This window comes from Zonotrichia leucophrys, chromosome 1A (genome assembly GCF_028769735.1).
Source record: "Zonotrichia leucophrys gambelii isolate GWCS_2022_RI chromosome 1A, RI_Zleu_2.0, whole genome shotgun sequence".
Classification (NCBI taxonomy): Eukaryota; Metazoa; Chordata; class Aves; order Passeriformes; family Passerellidae; genus Zonotrichia; species Zonotrichia leucophrys.
In genome coordinates this window covers 19,647,192-19,667,375 of record NC_088170.1, presented here as the reverse complement: position 1 = coordinate 19,667,375, position 20,184 = coordinate 19,647,192, and the positions used below count along the sequence as shown (strand labels likewise).

General features: G+C 37.1%; 1 protein-coding gene across 4 annotated transcripts; it reads left to right on the top strand.

Annotated features, from left to right (window-relative positions):
* The first annotated feature begins 44 nt into the window (after positions 1–44).
* On the top strand, positions 45–18,957 carry RPAP3 (RNA polymerase II associated protein 3). Of its 4 annotated transcripts, none has more exons than XM_064701831.1 (17): positions 45–123; positions 1,974–2,132; positions 2,719–2,859; positions 3,278–3,400; positions 4,585–4,712; positions 5,252–5,373; positions 5,701–5,771; positions 6,746–6,877; positions 8,255–8,382; positions 10,010–10,131; positions 11,571–11,641; positions 11,804–11,920; positions 13,629–13,840; positions 15,015–15,210; positions 15,812–15,909; positions 17,291–17,391; positions 18,470–18,957. In XM_064701831.1, exons 2-17 carry the CDS (start codon positions 1,977–1,979, stop codon positions 18,559–18,561), a joined length of 2,010 nt encoding a protein of 669 aa, XP_064557901.1. In that variant the 5' UTR covers positions 45–123; positions 1,974–1,976; the 3' UTR covers positions 18,562–18,957. The 4 variants fall into 4 exon arrangements, with proteins under 4 accessions (XP_064557901.1, XP_064557902.1, XP_064557904.1 ...); XM_064701832.1 differs by lacking the exon at positions 45–123 and adding an exon at positions 138–244; XM_064701834.1 differs by lacking the exon at positions 45–123 and adding an exon at positions 467–552 and having other exon boundaries at positions 18,470–18,711.
* The last annotated feature ends 1,227 nt before the right edge of the window (positions 18,958–20,184 follow it).

Sequence of the window (20,184 nt, the reverse complement as noted above, 5' to 3'; positions counted from 1 at the left end):
ATCGCCGGCCGCGCTCCCGGCACGTGGGCGGGGGGCGCGCGCGCAGGCGCAGTTGGTTCCGGGGGCCGCGCGGGAGGCCGGGAGCGGGCCGGCCAGCGCGGGAGGAGCCGCGGCGCGGCGCAGGTGAGGCCGGGGCGGGACGGGCCGAGCGCGGCGTGCGGTGCTCGGGAGGCGCCGTCCCGCAGCCGCATCCCCGCCCCTGTGGGCCACTGGGCGGCTTGGCCGCGCGGGGAGGCGAGGCGAGGTGAGGCGTGGGGAGCACAGCCTGATGGAGTCAAGGCCTCGCTTGCACTTGCGGGCGGTGCTGCGGCTCGCTGGGGCTGCTCTGCCTCGGGGCCTCCTGCTGCGCGGCCTCGGGACCCGCCCCAGGGCCGGCCCGTGCTGCGGCCGCTCCCGGGGAGCCGCTGGGAGCAGCAGCCTTCGGGCGTTGGGAGGGCTCAGCTCTCAGATGAGAGTCGAATAAAAGTGCCCTGAAGGGTTTAAGGGCTGCGCCGCAGGGGCTGCTCTCAGTGCGTGGGTTAAAGGCGTCGCTAAGCTGTGTGCGGCTAGTTGGTAACGGAGCAATTTGACTTTATACACTTTAGCAGGATGCTTTAGAGTGGCAGAGAATAAACAGCCAGACTTCGTGTTAGGCTTTCGCCTGCGTGAGAATCTTGTTTTAGTCAGACATAGGAAAAAGAAAAGGTCAATAGATTACAAGGTATTTTTTGCATATTTTAAAGTATCCTGTTCTGTCTGCGTAGAAATGCTAAGCTGTATGGAATATTTGATGTGTCCCTGCCCAAGGTGCACGAAATTAACAGACTGAATATTACAGTGGTAATTCGGCATGGGACAGCAGTTGAAGGTGGATAAAAACATAGTACGCTGCTTGACTGGAAACGTGATGAAAACTATGTATTTTTGGCTTCAATGAAAGTTGATTTCTGTTTTGTTTCAAATAGACCTAATGCATTGTTCAGGATAATTATGTCACCACCTGTGCCTGAGCTAGGGAGAAACAAACTGCTGCAGCAGGGCATCCACTCAGCTGCTTATTCCTGACCATGTAAAAACATTTTCTGCTTTGGTAGCATTAGTTCACTAGTAATCATGCAGTGGGTTTTTCCATTTCTTTGAGACTCTTGTCTGTAATTATGGATGGCACATTGTACCACAGAAATCATTAGCTTTGTCTGGCTCATAAATTTTTATATTGTTGTGCTACTAGGTTATTGCACAGGTGTGAAAAATAGTGTTAAATAAAGCATGTCAAATAGCCTAGATCTTTTTCTTCCTTAAAAGTTTTATGTGTAGTATCTCTACTAATAGCTTATTTATATGTCCATGAGGCTTGTAACAGATCCTGAAGCTCACCATCAAGAGGTTATAGTTAGCAACCATTCATAACTCTTTGTCTAAGTTTGTATTTAGCTTATCATGAGTTAGTTAATCATGACTGTTTTCAAAACATGTTTACCTCATCCTTTCTGATTTTTGTGCTATGAACTGTACACATATGGGGTTTCTTTTTTTTCTGAATTGTAACCAAAATTTTTAAGGTTACTTTTTAATTGTGACTTAATATTTTTGTGATAATAAAACTTCTTTCACTTAAGACAACAAAATTGAGACAGCAAAATCTATGAAGACAATCAAGTGTTAATAATTATTAAACAGTGTTGTAGGGACTTGCTTGCAGTTTCAGGATTACCATTGACTTGTTGGGTGCTCTACCTTATATTTAGTTAGGAAAATGTGAATTGCTGTTTGTTATTATATAGTTTTATCGGAATAATATGGCTTCCCTTCATTTTTGAAAGACATTTAAACTGTGTTTTCTCTTTAGTCTCTTAATGTTTAATGTTCCTCCTATGCTATTGGGAGGTCTGACTGGCATGTAAGTCAGACTTGTTAATGTTGAAGTAGCTAGCTTCCTTCACTACATACTTCCAACTTCTTTTTAGAAGGCTTTTTTCCTTGAATTTTGGCAGGTTATGATGAGTACACCAAGTAAAGCAATAGAGCTGCAGCTGCAAGTGAAGCAAAATGCTGAAGAGCTGCAGGATTTTATGAGAGAATTGGAGAGCTGGGAAAAAGATATTAAGGAAGTGGATTCTGAACTCAGGAAACAGAGTGGGGTCCCAGAAGAGGTAAGAAAACACAAGACCTGTGTCAACTCAGCTATTCATACTGTGATAGTGTTCATAATAATTATGTTTTGCATTAGCAAAATTACATTTTTTTACTTAAAATATCTAAATAGAAGGCATAGAGTAATCCATGTGTTCGTCACTTGAAGTAAACTACAGATTCCTCTGTAAACTGCACCTCCAACAGAGCTGTGGGCCAGTAGCACCTGAAGGTGATGAGGCCAGTAAACTTTTTATCAGTTCTGGGTGGATCAGTGTGAATATTTCTGTTTGCAGCATCAGTATTTGTAATTTACTGCTGACATGTAGTATATTGAAGTGATTCTTTAATGATACCCTGAAGACAGTTGTCTTCTAAAACTCGATTTTATGTCATATATGTAATATTTACTATTAAGTCTTTAAAGATTTATGCTTGTAGTTCTTAGTGGTTTTGTAGAGCTCATGAGAACAGCTTGCTTCATGGATTTCTAAAATAAAACTAGCCACTAGATAGGTATTCTGTCTAGATACAGGTGTTGTAGATTCTTCAGTGCAAGTGATTTCCACACATCTGTTTTATAATAATGTACTTAATTCTATTTAGAATTTGCCACCAATTCGAAACAAGGCTTTTAAGAAAAAGAAGAAAAGCAAAAATAAAGTCCCTTCAAAGATAACCTCTGAGGAAAACAAGAAAAACAAGATCAAGTCTTATGATTATGAAGCATGGGGAAAACTTGATGTGGTGAGTATTAAGATTTGCTTTGTTGCCAGAATCTTGTCCCCAATTGATTCTGTGTTAAATAAGATTTTGTTCCAGTGCTGAGAATCAGTCCACTAGTCAGTATCTTACTGTGCTGGGTACTGTATGAACATAGGGTAGCTTTCACCCCAAAAGATTACAAATTTAATATTTGGAATATTCATAAATAATTGGGTTTTTTATTGACTGTGCTTTTATCTAGCAGATTGAATTTTAGTTTAAGGGGAAAAAAAGCTTGTTTTAACAATTAGCCTATTAGAAGGTCATAATTCTAGTAGAATATAAGACTAAGCACAGCTGTCAGTATTGGAGGACACAATTAATAAAATCTTACTTGTATTATTTTGCACTTTTAAATTATAATGAAGACAACATTTTGGTTTTTTGTTTCTGATTCCAGGATAAAATACTTGAAGAACTTGATAAAGAAGATAGTACTCATGATTCTGTATCTCCAGAATCAGACTCCGAAGAAGATGGAATTCACGTAGATGCTGAAAAGGCTCTTGCAGAGAAGGAAAAGGTTATAGAATTATAGATGTTTATTATTGGTAAAGAAGAAATTTAGGTATAGGAGTATTTGCAATTTTCTTTTAAAAGATCATCTGCTGAGACCACACATCTGGTGAAAGAATTGCCTATTTGGAAGTCTTTCTGTCTGCTTCCCTGCCCATTATTCCAAAATAGAAAATTCTCACTGCAGTTCTATTCCTTCTCATTGTTGGTAGCAGCAAGCTTGGCTAATGTATGTCTGTGATGACAAATGTACTGGTGATGTTTTGCTTTGAGAAGTTGAATGGCTGTGTAGAATTGCTATATAGAGCAAACTGGTTTTTACCTGAACACAACATCTGAATGGCCCAAACTAAATCTGCAAGAACTTAAAAGTACTCCCTTTGTGAAGCCAGCACATCTGGGAATGGTGGGTGAACTTCGTTGCTTTCATAACGGAAAGTTCATACTGCTTCAGTTTTGCCTAATAGAGTAGGATATAGAAAGAGATTGTCTCAGGCTTCGTTGCCATAAGAAGGAGGCTAAATTGTGTAGCAGCTTCTGTGTGTTTGATAAGCTTCTCTGTTTGTAAGCAAACACCTAACCCATCTGCCAGTCAATATTGACTTCAGTAGTTCTAGCTTTGGTTTGGGTTTTTGTGGAGTGGGTTTGTTTTAAATTGTCTACATGGATGATATTTGTGTTGTATTCCTGCTGCTGTGGGAATTCCTTCACATGCAGTCTACACTGAGAAGCTGAGGTACCTTTGGCCATTATTATCTTGGCTGCAGTGAGATCGTTGAAGAGTGTGTGTGAGGTAAAAGTCCCATAGGAGAAAGAAATGAAAATGTTGACTTGGAAAGCAAAGACGCCAAACCTAGTTACTGAAAACTTAAAAAAACCTCATTTGGTAATTTAAGTAGCTATGTATATGCTTGTTACACATTTCTGGAAATGACCTAGAGATACTGAAAATGAATATTTTATAGACCTCTGTTAGAGAATATATCATGAAAATTATTAAATATGGTGCACTTAGAATATGTTAGCATATCTCATAGTAAAGCAGTATTTTGTGAGGAATATTGAACAAAAATATTTAAACATTTCTAGAAGACTTTGTATTTTTAGGGTTTTTAATTGTAGCTGCCAGTGTACAGTAACTTGCTGAAAATTCTGAAAAATGCTGAAAAACTTGCTCTTTTCTATTTACAGGGTAATAAATACTTTAAACAAGGAAACTTCGATGAAGCTATAAAATGCTATACTAGAGGGATGCATTCTGATCCGTACAATCCAGTATTGCCCACAAACAGAGCATCAGCTTTTTATAGAATGAAAAAGTAAGACTTGCATTGTTAAATCTGTGCTATTTTTGTACTTGAAACGCTACCTTCAGATTTTGGGTCTAGTTTTAATTCTTGATTTATGCGTTATGCTGTGTTGTTGCAACCTGGCTTCCAGTTTCAAAGTAAAATAGGAATCACCAGGAGAAGCAATCTGGTAGTCTCCCTCATCAGTTTTTCCTTGGCTTGCACATTAGCAGTTCACCATCTTCTGTGTTAACAGTGTAAGAGTTCAAGAAAAAAGAGGAAGAGACAGTTAAATTGCCTTTCACATTCAGTGAGCTCTGTTTCTAAGGCTTTGATTTGTTTTGGGTGAAGAAAGGGGAGTTAGTTATTCTGTCTGTGGCAGTAGAGATTCTTTACTGCTGTTTTTCTTTCTTGTTTTAATGTATCAGAGTCAAGAAACTTGTTAGTACTTGGTTTGTGCTCCTGCTGAAGCATGTAAGATTCCCATGTTATCAAGAACCTGGTGAGCCTCAGAGTAAGATGAACTGCTGAAAATTTGTGTCCAAACTACTCATTCATTTTTTTGATAGGTTTTCTGTTGCGGAATCTGACTGCAATTTAGCACTTGCTTTAGATAAAAATTACGTAAAGGCTTACGCGAGAAGAGGGGCCGCTCGCTTTGCTTTGAAAAATCTTCAAGGTGCTAAAGAAGGTGGGTCTTTTTAAAAAATCTTTTCTTAAGGTGCATACAAACTTGTGTGATCTTCTTCTTTAGTGTAGGAATTTAATTTTCATTTCCTATAAACAAAGAAATACCATGTTGCATATTCTTCTGGCAAGGTAAAATTCAAGTAGCAAGTCCAAATTATAGCAGTAGATGTTTGTAGTTGTTGAATAATTCAGCTTTAACTGTTCTAGAATGATGTATGAAATATCTGAGGCTTCTTGGGTAATTACAAAAAAGGTATATCTCAAAAGAATGCTCTGCTTACTGGTCTGTGCTTCCTACCTGTAACATACTTTTCTGGTCTTCTGATAGATTATGAAAAAGTTTTGGAGCTGGATGCCAACAATTTTGAAGCAAAAAATGAACTGAAGAAAATTGATCAGGTAAAAAGATTAATAGATTCTAACATAGATTAATACACCCTGTTCCATTTATATCTGTGTCAATTTTTATAACAATTGATTCAGTAAATTCTCAATAAAGATGCTTTTTCTGGCATCTGAAGTTCACTGAGGTCAAAATCTTTAATGGAGTTTCTTTTGGAGAAACTCACACATATGCAAATATCAGTGTAATATTGGATCCCAGATTAAGACTGCATGTGTGCACCATTTGGTGTCTTTTTGGACTTGTTGTTGTTGGTTGGGTTTTGGTGAGTGGGTTGATTGGTTAGTATTTTGGTGTAAGGAAGCACAGCACATGAGAGAACTTCCGTGTTCTGTTGGCCATAAAACTGCATTGCTAGCCTGCTTCTAGTCCACTGATTGCTGTGGTCAGCCAAACCAGAAAGTTGTTCTAAGAACAGAACAAAATACTCCTAGTGCAAGTTAGATTCTTTTCACGACAGGGAGAATGTTTTATTTGTTATTATTTGTTTTATTTTGTTAAATAATTTGAATTGTTTTATTAATTATGACGACCTTTGGAGCTATTAGCTCACCTATCACTTCTGTATGAATTTGCTTATGCCTCTTCAACTGTGTTTTTGACAGTGCTTGAAAAATTTATTTTCAGAAGGAAGATGCAAAGTCTCCAGTAATTGAAGAAATAAATGATACGTGAATTGGACATATAGAAAGGTTCCATCAGTCATTTCATGCTGTGCTTCAGAAATTACATACTTCTAATTTACCAAGCATTTATTCTGACTTGCAGTCCCTCAAAGAAATACCTTTTCAAGAAACAAATTGTTTTTAAATTTTCTCTTCAATTTGTGTTTAATTTACAGCACAGGCACTTCTGTTAAAAAGCTTGGCAGATTTTCTTATCCTAAAAGTTTAGAAATTATTGTAATTTATGTTCTGAAAATGTTTAAGTGGGAAAATAGTTACTGAAGGGGAAAATTATGTTTTTACAGGCTCTGTCATTGAAAGAAAATTCAAAACAGAAAGAGTTTGAGGATGCAGTCAGAACAGGATTAACAGATGAAGAGAAGCAGCGCATTGAAGACCAGCAGCTCAAGCAGAAGGCAATTGCAGAAAAAGATCTGGTAGGTCACAGGTTCTGGTGGAACACGAGAAACCTAGCAAAGAAAAAGCTGCTGTTGTGCTGTAAGTTATGCTGCTTTTAGTTATGCAAATGTACAAATTAAATCTGGCACCGCCTTGAACTTCATACATGGAATGGCCTTGATGTTACTTCAGGTGTTTCCCATTTTGCCTCTAGGAAGGTGAGTGGGACAGTGAGCTCTGTTTGGATTTGTCTAGAGGAATACTTATAAAAGGTAGCTTTTACAATCCAGATTGTATATGTGAAATTTCAAATACACAGTAACACAAGTAGAACTTAAACTGCACTTTACAAAGATTCCATTTCTCCATTATTTTAAGTGTCTTGATGCTTGCTTGTCCAAGGGGAGTTATGGCTTGTGTTTAAACCTCTCATTACATGATGAATAGTAGTTATAAAAAGGACTTGGGAGGTGCAGGCAACAATGACAATGAAAATGTATCTCTGGATGCATAGTCTTGACTCACAGTTGGTTTGTTGATTTCTCCCTGTTACCACTCTTTCAATAAATAAATAGCATTACCAAATGAACGATAATTTTTCTGCTCACGTACCTAGCTATGTAACTCCTAACTTGTTATCATTATTCAGGTTTGTTATACTGGTTGTGAGAAGTAATCAGATAAGAATGAAAGTATGCATTAAGGAGCAAGAATTTGACTAGGTCTCAGAAGAGAAATTTCAGTCCAATGCAGTAGTTCATTGGCAGCAGAGCTGACTCACTGCAGGCTTGTTCCTGGTGACATCGATCAAGTCTGAACTGTGGCCTTTCTGGTTTTTTGTCAGTCAGTAGGGTAGTAGCAGAGATGTGCAGCTTCAAATCAGTATTGAGAAGCAAAAGGTAATGTTAGTTCCCCAGAAACAAACAAAAAAGGAATGTAATTTTCTTGTATGAAGCATTGATTAGAAAACAACAACAACATTTGGACAAGTAATATTTGAGGATAAGTTTTATGGAGCAGGATAAATATGAATTTGTGAAGTCATAAAATCATCTTGAAAGGGGAATTGTAAATGTTCAGCTTGTGTTTAAATTCATGAGGTACAGGGTAGGTTATCCTGCACATCAAGCGTAAAGCTAAATAAGTTGTAGACTTGCAAGTCTGCATTTGAACTATGCATGTAACAAAGATTTTTTTTTTTATCCTTGAAGTATTAGAAAGTATTAAGATAGTTTGGAGGCAGAACACAAAATCGTAGATAGAAAGAAATACGCTGTAACTGTCTGCCCTGATGTGGGTGTTCTTTGCAGTTCATCTTCATAATGTTGTCACTCTGCAAAAAAGGATAACAAAAAGTTAATTGCACTGAATTTTTACAATGCTGGGTTTTTTTTGTTCCAACCTAAATATTGCAGGGTAACGGTTATTTCAAAGAAGGAAAGTATGAGGCTGCCATAGAGTGCTACACCCGTGGTATCGCAGCAGATGGCACCAATGCACTACTGCCAGCTAACAGAGCCATGGCCTACCTAAAGATTGAGAAGTAAGTGGAATTGCACATGCTGTATTGTTTGTTTTAGATCACAAGGAATAATGATCCGGCAGATTTTCACTCAAGTTGAGTTATTGTCACTCCTCATTTTTTTTAGAATTCAGTATGGAATAAATCAAATTGAAAGCAGTAAAGGAGAGGGAACAAATCTGTATGTGTGATCTCAAAATGCCATTTGTAGGAAGCAAGTTCTGAGAGAATAAAATAGCACCAGCGTGAAATAATGGTTTCTGAAGTTGGATTTTCATTCTTTTATGTGTGCAAAATCCAGATACTCACCTTTCTGGAAGGAACTGTCCAAAGTTTTGTGTTCAACTATGAAACCCAGTCCACTACTAAACATTGCTCTTTAAAAGGAAGTGAATTATAACTTCTGACTTTGGAGGAAATGAATAACAGCTTTTTCTGGAAATTTTTACATTTTAAAATGGTATTTTTAACTTCACGGATAGAGGCATGTGTGTGTTGCTTGTTTATTTGTAATTAAGCTTTATCCAAATAACCCAGAAACTGTATGGAAATTCATGCTTTCCAGCAAATTAGATAAGTTCCATACAGGCAGTTTTTAGGTGCGAACTTCGTTTGACTCTGTGATGGTGTGGTAATTTAAAACATGTAAGCTGGTAGCATGAAGAGCAGAGGGTTATGTTGGTCATCTGTTTTACTGTTTACTGAGTATCTTTAGAGACAGTAGATTGATCTCAAATTAGGATAAGATGAGTTGCATGGATAGTATTTCTGATACAACACTTGTAATTTAAAGGACATCAGAATGCAAATAATCTTCTGTGAGATTCAGAGGAAGCAATACTTTAATTGAATGACCAAGCAAGAAAATTGTTTCCCTATGATGAATCCTGTATCATGAGTCTTTACATTTCAAAGAGGACCAAATATAAAATGCAACAAAAGCCCCTTGCTATTCTTACAAACTGCTAGTGCTGATGAGAACAGCAAATAAAAATTAATTTGCATAACTTTAATGATAGTTTGAACATGGAGAAGAGGGATGAATGAAAATATTTTATTAAACACATAGTGGAATCATGATCTAATGTAGCAATATAAATGGGATGAGGAAATTTAATCTTAAAATGAAGCAAATGACATTAATGCAAGGATATTTTGAGTTCTCATTCTGAAATAGTTAAGGACAAGTCACAGAATTCCAAATATAGAAAAATTTATTCTCATGCATACTTGCTTCTCCTCTCTGGTACGTTTTCTTTGTTTGTAATGGTGTTTCTGGTATTCAGAAGTACAAATCCATGGTACTAACTTGGATTTTAAGGCTGTTGTTGAATTTTTAAAGTGGACTCTGCTCTGACAAGCTTTAATATGTTTTTTTTTCTTTACAGAGGATGTGAATTTTTGTAATACTAAAAAGAGTCAGCACTCTGTTTTGAGATACCAAAAGATACAGCACAAATTTCAAGGGGCTGAGAAACCATATTTTGTGCGAGTTTTTCTTAATTCACATTTTAGCTCAGTGATATGCTTATGTATGTAGGTAATGAAGATCTACCTTTATATTTTAATTGGTTTGGGAAGTTCCATCATCTCAATTGAAACTGCCTCTTGAAACTGATTATTAATTTTGTGCTACGCTTTTGCTGAGGTACAAAGAGGCAGAAGATGACTGCACACAAGCTCTGTGCTTAGATGCTTCCTATTCTAAAGCTTTTGCCAGAAGAGGAGCTGCCAGAGTTGCTCTTGGGAAGCTAAAGGAAGCTATTCAAGGTATGATTTTGAATTAGCCTAAATATGGTAGGTAAGAGATCAGTATAAGCACATCCTATTCTTTTTTTTATGCTAACTTACTGAGATTGTCAGTGCAGAAGTTAAGAATGAAGTGGTTTCTCTTGAATTTCACTGAATATGTGTAAAAACTCTTGTGTTGGTGCCCACATAATGGAAAGATATCTTTCACGCATTTTGTGTGAAATTACAGCTGTTGCTGCTTATGATGAGTGGTAAGAAATAGTTTGGAAAGTTCATTTAAAAGTAGGAAATTATGTAGGCATTAGGATTACTTATAAGGGGACAGTGCAGTAGATTGAGAACTGACTGAACAGCAGATTCTAGAGCGTCTTAATCAGTGACACAGGGTCTAGTTGGAGGCCTGTCACTAGTGGTGTCTCTCAAGGTTCAGTACTGAGTCCATTGTGGTTTAACTTGTTCATCAGTGACTTGATGAAGGTGCAGATGCCTCCTCAGCCAGTTAAGTGATGATACAAAGCTTGGAGGAGCAGCTGATACCCCAGGGTGCTGTGAGGCTTCCAGAAGGAGCTTGAGAGATGGGCAGAGAGGTACCTTCAGAAATCCAAAAGGCAAATGCAGGGTCCTGCACCTGGGGAAGAACAACCCCTGCACCAGCACAGACTGATGATGACCTGCTGGGAGAAGGACCTCGTGGGCAACAAGTTGTCCATGAGCCAGCAGTGCCTTTCTGGAAGGAGAAGGCCAATGGAATCCTGGGCTGCATTAGGAAGAGCGCTGCCAGCAGGTCCAGGGAGCTGATCCTGCCCCTCCACTCAGCCCTGCTGAGGCACATCTGGAGTGCTGTGCCCAGTTCTGGGCTCCTCAGGGCAAGAGAGACATGGAGCTCCTGGAGTGGGTCCCACAGAGGGTGACTAAGATGATCAGGGGAAGGGAACATCTCTCTTATGAGGAAAGGCTGAGGGAGCTGTGCCTGTTCAGTCTGGAGAAGAGATGACTGAGGGCTGACCTCACCAATGTCTATCAGTATCTGAAGGGAAGGTGGCAAAAGGATGGAGCCAGGCTCTGCTCAGTGGTTCCAAGCAATAGGACAAGAGGCAACAGGCAGAAACTGATGCACAGGGAGTTCTACCTGAATATGAGAAAGAAATTCTTACTGTGCAGATGATCAAGCACTGGAGCAGATTGCCCAGAGAGGTTGTGGAGTCTCCCTCAGTGGAGATATTCAAGAACTGTCTGCATGCCATCCTGTGCATTGCACTCCAGGATGGCCCTGCTTGAGCAAGGAGTTTGGACCATGTGACCCACTGGTGGCTGGTCCCTTCCAACCCTGGCCATTCTATCACTTACCTGCTTTTAATTGTTTTTAGAGCTATGAGAGGAAAATAGAAGGTTAAAAATCTACCATGTGTACATTGTACCTTGAAATATCTACAGTTTCTGTGTTGTTTTTCACTCAGATTTTGAAGCTGTTCTGAAGCTGGAACCTGGAAATAAGCAAGCAATAAACGAACTCACGAAAATAAGAAATGTATGTATGCTTATTTGGGTATAGTGGGGTTTTGTTTGTTTAGGACTTTTTGGTAAGGCTATAGTACTAGAAGGTTTTTATTCTTTATTACATTATTTTTAACATATCTTGTATTTACTCATTAAACACCTGATCTTTTGGACGACTTGGCATTTTTTTCAGGAATTAGCTGAGAAAGAGCAGCAAACTCGCCAAGAATACCCTGCAGTATTGATAAAAGAAGCAGAAATCAAAAATATAGTGAAAATGATTGATAATCCATTACAGATTAAATCAACAGTAAGTTGTTACATGAATTGCTTTCTATAATGGTGGGAAAAGTAGAGTTTGGAGTTAAAATCTGCTTTTTATATTATAGACTGACCTTTGATAGATTGCCTTCCCTGTGCCAAATACATAAATTTGTGCTTTTGTCCAAAAATACATAAATTTGCTCTTTTGATATTTTTCAAGAATATATACACACGTGGAAATACTGATGTTCACAGCAGTGGTGGGATAAGCATTCAGCCTGCAGTACCACCCTCAGCAAACATGGCGTATGCATACATTTATAATGTGGAATAGGCAGGCAGCCCCAAACCCTGGCTTGTGCCCATAGGTGACATTGCAGTTGGGAGTAAATGAGAGAAAGTTGAGAACCTCTGGGTAAACTTTCCTTCGTTTCTATTGCTGTTTACAGTTTTTACAGCAGCCATAGTGGTTATAAGACAAGTTGCCTCCTTGCGCCATATGCTGCTGTCACCTAGGGCTGCTTTCCAAAGAACTTTGGGTATGCATTTTCATCCATGTAAACTGCAGGACAGCTGGATATTGGTTTTCAATAAGCAATGTATTTGGACAATGAATTATCAGTGGTTATAGTCAGATGAATGAGTTATAGATGAAAAAATGTAATTCTGGGTTTTTTATGTATTAGGCTTCCTCTTCTAGTACATTTAATCTTTATACATTCAGCAATGAGTTGTGTAAATACAAAGAGTGCTTGTACTTGGTATGTGTATGCACTCATTCTATTTGAAAACCTTTGTTTGCCCTCATAAGTAATGTAATTCAGATGGATAGTTTTAATAGAAAGTGTGTGATTACTTTGATCCTTTGGGAGAGAGGAGTATTATGTCCTCTCTATAACTAGAAACATTATTTCTTTAAACCTAAATGAAGTAGCTGAAATACTACAGAGAGTTATATTTATTAAGTGTTCACTTTGGCTGCTAAATTAAATGAAGATGCTAGGTTGGTTGTATTCCTCTTGTTATTTCGTTAAGGTAGAAAAAGTATAGATGAAACATATGTGCTTTTATTGCTGCCATTTCCTAGAAGTCTAAATTCTTGAGTGTGTTTAAGCATGTGTATTTGCATCAGTATTTCTAGAGCAATACATAGTATGTTCATGTTCAGGAATGACGTTCTAAAGTAAGAAGTGATGAGAGCTTTTATTCTAATACCTGTGACGGTGGTACTAGGTGATGGTCAACAATAATGAGGTTCATGAAGCATTTTAGCACATGGTGGAATTAATTAACTTGGGATGTATGTTATTTGGTCAGTCAGCAGGGTTGAGTTACAGATATTTATTATATGAAAATTTGAAGTTGTGGGCCTGTGTTGTTGGATATTTTTTGTTTTGCTAAATACAAAGCTGTACCACGTAATGGGACAAAGTATATGATAGATCTTGCCTATTCAACCTTAGTGTGAAAAAGAATAACTTTTCAATTATTACTGGGAAAACAAACTGCATATGGAGATCCATAAGGATATACTGGTTTATGAGGGTAAAGCAATAAAATTATCATATCAGGCTTCATGTAGATTTTTATGATTTCCTGGTTTTGCCATTTACCTTTATGCAAAGTGTCTTCTCTGTGCACCACTGCAGAGGTAACTGGTTATCATACAATTAAGTTACACACAGCTGTGTCTGGAGTCTGTTTAAACACTTGTGTTGAGTCCACATGTGACATGAGCTCTGTGCTCTGTTTAGAAGCCATTGCGAAGAATAGAGATTGAAGAAGTTGATGATGATGATACCTCAGATGGTGACTTGCCCAGTACTACTTTAGTCAATAACTGGAGGAATTCAGTGAGTGTTGAAGCAACAGAAGGTCTAGATCAGGATGATCTGTTGACTACAGTTGATATTCCAAAAGCAAAGCACTTGAAAATAGAAGAAATCAGTGATACATCACTATCACAGTAAGTATAATAATTCTGATCCTCTTTTTGAAAGGTAAGTGTAGTTCAAATATAATCTTAATTTCCAGATGTCTACATGTGGTGAGGTTTTGAAGATACTTTGGAGAATCTGAATTGGAAAAGCAGTGTTGAAAGAAATGGGTGGTTCTTGCACGTTTGCCTTGTTGACCACTCAGTGATTCAGACAAATATGGTCCATTTAGTGTAAGGTGGAAAACTCAGAATTACATTGCAAATACAGAGGCATTCATCTGCATGCTGTACTCTTTCTTGCTTGGACACTCCATCTTCCCTAGCTGTTTTTACAACTTTTATTTGTTGTTTTTAGAAGATATTTTGAACACAGTTCAAGCATTCTTTGTACCCCAGTTACGTGAGAGAGGAGGAGCAGATGAGTGTCACCACCCTTTCCTCTGCTGAGGCAGGTGGTAGCTTCAGATGTGCTCAGTTTCTAGGTCACATTGTTAGTTAGGCAAACTGAAGTCTGTCTTGCTGAAACTAGGCTGAAGTACAGAAGCTTTATCCTTGCTCAGTCTTAGAATTCATTGTCCACTGCATCGGCACTGCCTCATTCTGTTGATACAAAGAATCCTTATCAAAGAACTTCTGTGAGAAGCACTGGCCCCACACACCTTTTCTAGCTCAGTTAGATGGATTTAGTGTGAAGAGCTGAAGAAAAAAGTATATGCTTAGCCATTTCTTAATTTCTAAAAAATCTGTGGATTTCTAAAAAATCTTAATTTTTTTAGAAATCTTAATTTCTAAAAAATTAAATGAGAAATTATAGGACAAAAAGTAGATCTGCTGCTATCAGTGTTGGAACTAGTTTATCCATTTGACATTGTTACTGCTTTGCATTATGAAATTACAGAAAATATGATTTTTTTTTTTGTTTTTGGCAGGTATATATGGGAGTAATCTACTATAAAATGCAATTATTTCCAGAAAAAAAAGTAGAGAGAGGCTGATTAAATTTAAGTATTTGCAGATGTGGGTTTTTTTAGAAAAGGTGAAGAAAAGGAATTTTAAAATATCTGCTTAAACTAAAACACAATCTTTTCTAAAAAGTTTTCAGTATTTTAGGTTTCACTGAATAGAGGGATCTCCAATTAGGTCTCACTGTAGAATTTCCTTAAAAGTTGATTTGATTGTATGTTTCAAAATACCTTTGCAGGCTGCCTGTGAATGTGAAAGGAATTTCATCAACATTGCATCCATCTTCTCCTGCAAACCAGCAGAGAGAAAAAGAAATCAGAAGGTCATTTATGTCTGCTTCTGCAGTTCCTCCCATTCCTACAAATTCTTTCCAGCTTGAATCTGACTTCAGAAAGTTGAAAGGCTGCCCTGAAAACATGTACTTGTACCTGAAGGTATGAAACATAGAGTATCAACAGTGTTTGGACAATTGCTTCAACATCAGTTGAAGAAACAGTACCCTTAGGTGGAAGGGATAGATATGTTTAGAGTGCCTCAAGTATACAATAATCCCTTTACTTAATTGTCTTCACATAACAATAAGCAATCATTTGAGTTTTTCTTCTTTTGTGCCTTTTTATTTGCTTTAAGTACAGTCTCTGCGTTTTTTTTCAAATATAGGCCCTTCTTTAAAGACTTTACATTAATAACTATTAAATTATAATTTTCTAATGACTGCTTCTAGGGTAATTAGATATGGCAACATTTTTAAACTGATCAAATGCTTGAAACAGCAATCTGCTTAATGTGTACTTTTACTCACATATATTTTGAAAAACAAAATCACTTAACATTTTTTTAAGTTAGAAATTACCATTAATTAAAAAAACTCAAGCAAACAATGAAAAATAGTTGTTTCATGTTAAATTCTGTGATTTGATTTTTTTGCTTTCATGAACTTCAGCATTGTCCATGACCTTCTAAAAATTCACATGTAATTCTCATGACTCAGTTGTATTTTTTTGTCTAAAATTAACTTTTAAAATTTTTCTATAGCAAATAGAACCCTCGCTTTATGCAAAGCTGTTTCAGAAATCCTTAGATCCAGACTTGTTTAACCAGATCCTGAAAATTCTACATGACTTCTATATTGAGTAAGTTTAACTCCTCCTTTGTTTTACATTGCTCATTGCTGTTTTGAAAGGTTTGGTGGTTTTGTGGTGGAGAGAGGTTGTTTTCTTGTTTTGTGTTTGGGAGTTTATTTTCTCTCTAGGCCCATCCTCGGGCTTACAAAATTGTTTCCAGCACACAGCATTACATGAGCATAATTGGAATTACTTAGTAGGTGCTTCTTAAGAAGTGAAACTCATAATGAAAAAGCAGGTAGAAAAGAAGTGAAAAAAATACTTTTACTGAGTGTTGTTGAATTGTGCTTTGCTAAAGAGCATCAGAAACTTGCATTAATTTGTATGAAATAACTTTTGTTCATATTACTGTGTGTGTATTCTGGGAGCGCATAGAATTGCCCGTTATCCTCTATTTTAACTTTCTAAAGCTGAGAAATTCAGGGGGTTTTGGTTTTATGCCACGCTTACTGTGATGCATTCAGACTTAATTATCTGCTAGCATTTTACAGTTGCCTGTAGCAAATGTGTATTGGAGACTGAGGTTCTGATAAGACAGGACCTGACAGGTTATTTTTGAAATTTCTATCCATGCTACCATTTGAGTCCTAACGTTCATTTTGTCTGTCAGAGGCACTGTACTGCTTTTCTGAATTACACTGTCTGAGAAGCACACACTCGATGTTTTTCGGTGTTGTTTTATGGAGATAAGCAAGCATAAATCAATGTTTGCCGTTTCCTTAAAAAGTAAAATATCCATCAAATGGGTGAAAAATGCTGTCTTAGACATACAGTCCTGCATTGGGTGATGCAACTTAAAAAGGCTAGGAAGCTGAAATTGTTTGCTGTTAGGTAAGAGTCCTGTCTCCCTCCAAATGAAATGTGAAATTATAACAGAAAGATACTATTTGTTAGTATTTGTAACAAAGGCAGTGCCTGTTTACTGTTGACCAAAAAAATGTGAAATAAACACAATCTAGGAATTTTCTGTATGGATGAAAGTTAAGGCAGCTGTAATTGGCTCAGCTTTTCAATGAGCTTCCTAAGGCCACCAGTGCTGCTTCCTGTCACACTACCTGATACATATAAAAATAGTGATGTTATGGCCAGGTGTAAGCTTTAAACCATGTACTAGGTATTCTATACATGACCAGCAGCCAAATTGCATCAGTCTAGGTTTTTGTATTTCTTCACTCTTGCTCAGTAGAGCAACAATACCTACATAAAGGTTTCTGGATATTGACTTTTTGCTTTGTGAATGGACAAGTGGAAAGACAAAGATAGTGAATACGAAAGGGGAATTTTATTTGTCCTTTAATTTCTTGTTCCTGAATTCTTCAATATTGCTTGCAGCTACTGAATATTTCTAATCACCAGTGGTTATTTTTATATTTGTAATAATCTTCTTCAGGAAAGAGAAGCCGTCACTCATCCTTGAAATCCTCCAGAGGCTCTCTGAATTAAAAAGATTTGATATGGCAGTAATGTTTATGTCAGGTTCAGAAAAAAAAAGTAAGTAATTTGGTAATGTCTTTGTGATACTGTAGAATCTGGCAAAAATATGTAAAACTTAGCATTACTCTTGTTTATTCTATGTAATAATCATTTTAGTTGTCTAGTTTTTTATTATTTTTAGAAGTTTATATGAATGTCATGTAATTTTTCTTAATCCTTTGACTCTATTTATTGTTTAGACTAGAAGACTACAGCTAAATCCTCTTATTTTAATCAGTAATACCACTGCATTTTATTCTGATAAAATAAGCGTTGCCATCTTGTCAGTTTGTAGCTGGTAATGTTACAAATTTATGAATTTGTATGAAATCCTACATCTGAGATCCAAGGTATCCAGATTATACAGTTTCCACAATTTATGACTATTTCTTGGCAAATCCTGACTTTTCTGTTGGCAAACGAATGAGAACAGAGTCTGTAAAGCACTCAGCCTAGTTGTCTGTCCTGTTCTGGAGGCATCAGTCATCAGTTAGTTTGCAATTTGTGTTGACATTGGCTTGAATTCATGGTTTCTAAAAGTGGGTTTTGTCTCAAACTTTTTCTTTATTTAGTGCACCAGACAGACTATGTAATAGAGACTCTTAAAAGTAAAACATTTCTCTGGGTCTATGTAAATTTAAATTCACTATCTACAGCTGAGTTTCACTAATTACCATATACTTTAAAATTTTTGAAATATGAATCTCCTTAAAATAAAATAACTTTACTTACTGAAGTGCAGTGCCTCTTATGAATACCTTTTCCTAATGTAAGCTTTATCCGCCATTGGCATTAATGTTTGTCCTCTGCATGTAGTGGCGTAGTGTCAAGTTAGTAAAGAAACTAAAAGCTCTCTGTTGCCTGGATTATACACCTGTGTAAGGAAGTGTTGCTAGGCAGCTCCTGGGCATTGAAACAAAGTGAGAGTTTTGCTTTGCTACTTGTGTTCATCCTCCCAGTAGTTCAAAAAATGTATTTGTATTTGAACTGTATAATCTATATGCCCCTTACTTTCACCAAGGAAAGAATTGGATTAACTTACTTAAAGAATGTGAGTTACAAAAATAAGGATTCATGTTGGGATTTTCTTTTTCAGTTACGCAGGTATTATTCAATCACGTGAACCACATGGGATTAAAAGATGCTTCTGTTGAAGAATTGGAGAAGAAATACGGCATTTTCTCTTAGCAAGATGGCTGATGTAAATGTCTAGTTTTGCACCTTTTTCATGCAGAAATTAGCTAAGAAGGCTGTAAAGACTGCAATTTTGTTGCTTTTTATAAATAATGAAACTCTTAAGCTTGGGTTAGCCAAATGGCAAGTGCCTGAAGAGATCATTATTTGTTCTGAAGTATACTTGTTTTCCAGTACCTGAAACAATATGGATCTACACTTTATTCAGTGGAATCTGTTGGCCTGAAAAACAGTTGGGCAGATTGCCATTCAGGATCTGGACTGTAGATAGAGATCTTTATTAAAAGGAAAAAGATATTTATAAACATGTCTTTGTTTATCAAATGCTGTATATTAGAATTATGCATGGGATTTTTACTTTAGAAAATAAACTGAATGTTGAAGATGTTATATTTTTAAGGATTTTTTTATTAAGATGCCTAAATCACTCTTCTGTAAAGATCCATCACATCAGAATTTCTGCTGTGCAAAGTGAATCTGAATTATGATGGCAAGAAAATTCCAGAATTTTTACTTGAGTTTATCTAAAAGTGAAGTTTAGGCATTGTGGTAGCTGAGAACCTCTGAAGCTATTCCTGTGAACCTCAACTGTAATTGCAGAATAGAAGGAAGACAGATACTGTAGAATTAAACAAAAAGTTTAAAGGAAAACACTTTCTGTCTTCTTTCAAGAGTACTTTTAAAACAATCTGGTGAAACCTAATCCTTGTGGGTCAATTGTTCCTGAGTGGATAAACCCATTAAGATGACTCAGGATGCTGAGCAAAATACCTCAAGAGTAGAAGGCAGCAAAAGCCTGAAATTAACTGAAATTCTTAAATAAGATTGAGGATAGGGCATGATAAATTACTACTCACATGACCAGAAGGAAATAACAGCACTTGTCAAGTATACTGTACCAAGTATACACTCCCCAAGTGGTGGTGTAAGCTTATCTGCTGCCTCGTCCATCCTGCACATGCTAATGTCCTGCCAGTTTGCTTTCATCCTGATTCAGCCCTTGTGCTGTGCTGATGTTTTTCTGAAAGTTTTGGTTTGGTAGTTGTGCTTTTTCCAGAGAAATTATTAAAGAGCTATAGCATTCAAAAAGATGTCAAACTCGCAACATGAATTAGTAGGAAAAGGTGCAAATGTTGTCTTCTATGTAGTCAGTATTACAAAAATAATTTTAAAACATTTGCAGCTATGTTATGTCCTAAATCATATATAATCTAGTTTAAAAAAAAAAATCAAACAAACTGAGCTGCATCCTCAGGCCTGGTAGCAATTGACAGGAACGACATTAGTGCTACCCTAAGGTAGCTTTAGATTAGCTGTGGACCTGAGTGAGCACTAGAGCAGACAGTGCTACTGGGGGAATAGAAGGCTCCCTGCAGTAAGAATTGTCACTGCTGGGTGTGTCCCAAGTAATTGACAATGGGCTATTTATTCCCCTTATTGTAAAGCACTTTGGATAAGGTATTGGTGATACTGCTGTAATTAGTAAATGATAGGGGTTGGAGTAGTTACCTGATTTGTAGATACAGGTATATCTTCCTATAGACTGTTGCAAGGTGTTCAGCGTAGAGCAGAACCGACTACATTATACTAATAAACCATTTGGTACCTCCTCAAAGG

Bases quoted from the DNA above. Each gene is read 5' to 3' on its own strand.
- RPAP3 (XM_064701831.1), top strand. From the start codon at position 1,977: ATGATGAGTACACCAAGTAAAGCAATAGAGCTGCAGCTGCAAGTGAAG. The intron at 11,921-13,628 runs GTAAGTTGTTAC...TGCTCTGTTTAG, and splicing joins CATTACAGATTAAATCAACA to AAGCCATTGCGAAGAATAGA. The intron at 15,211-15,811 runs GTATGAAACATA...ATTTTTCTATAG, and splicing joins ACATGTACTTGTACCTGAAG to CAAATAGAACCCTCGCTTTA.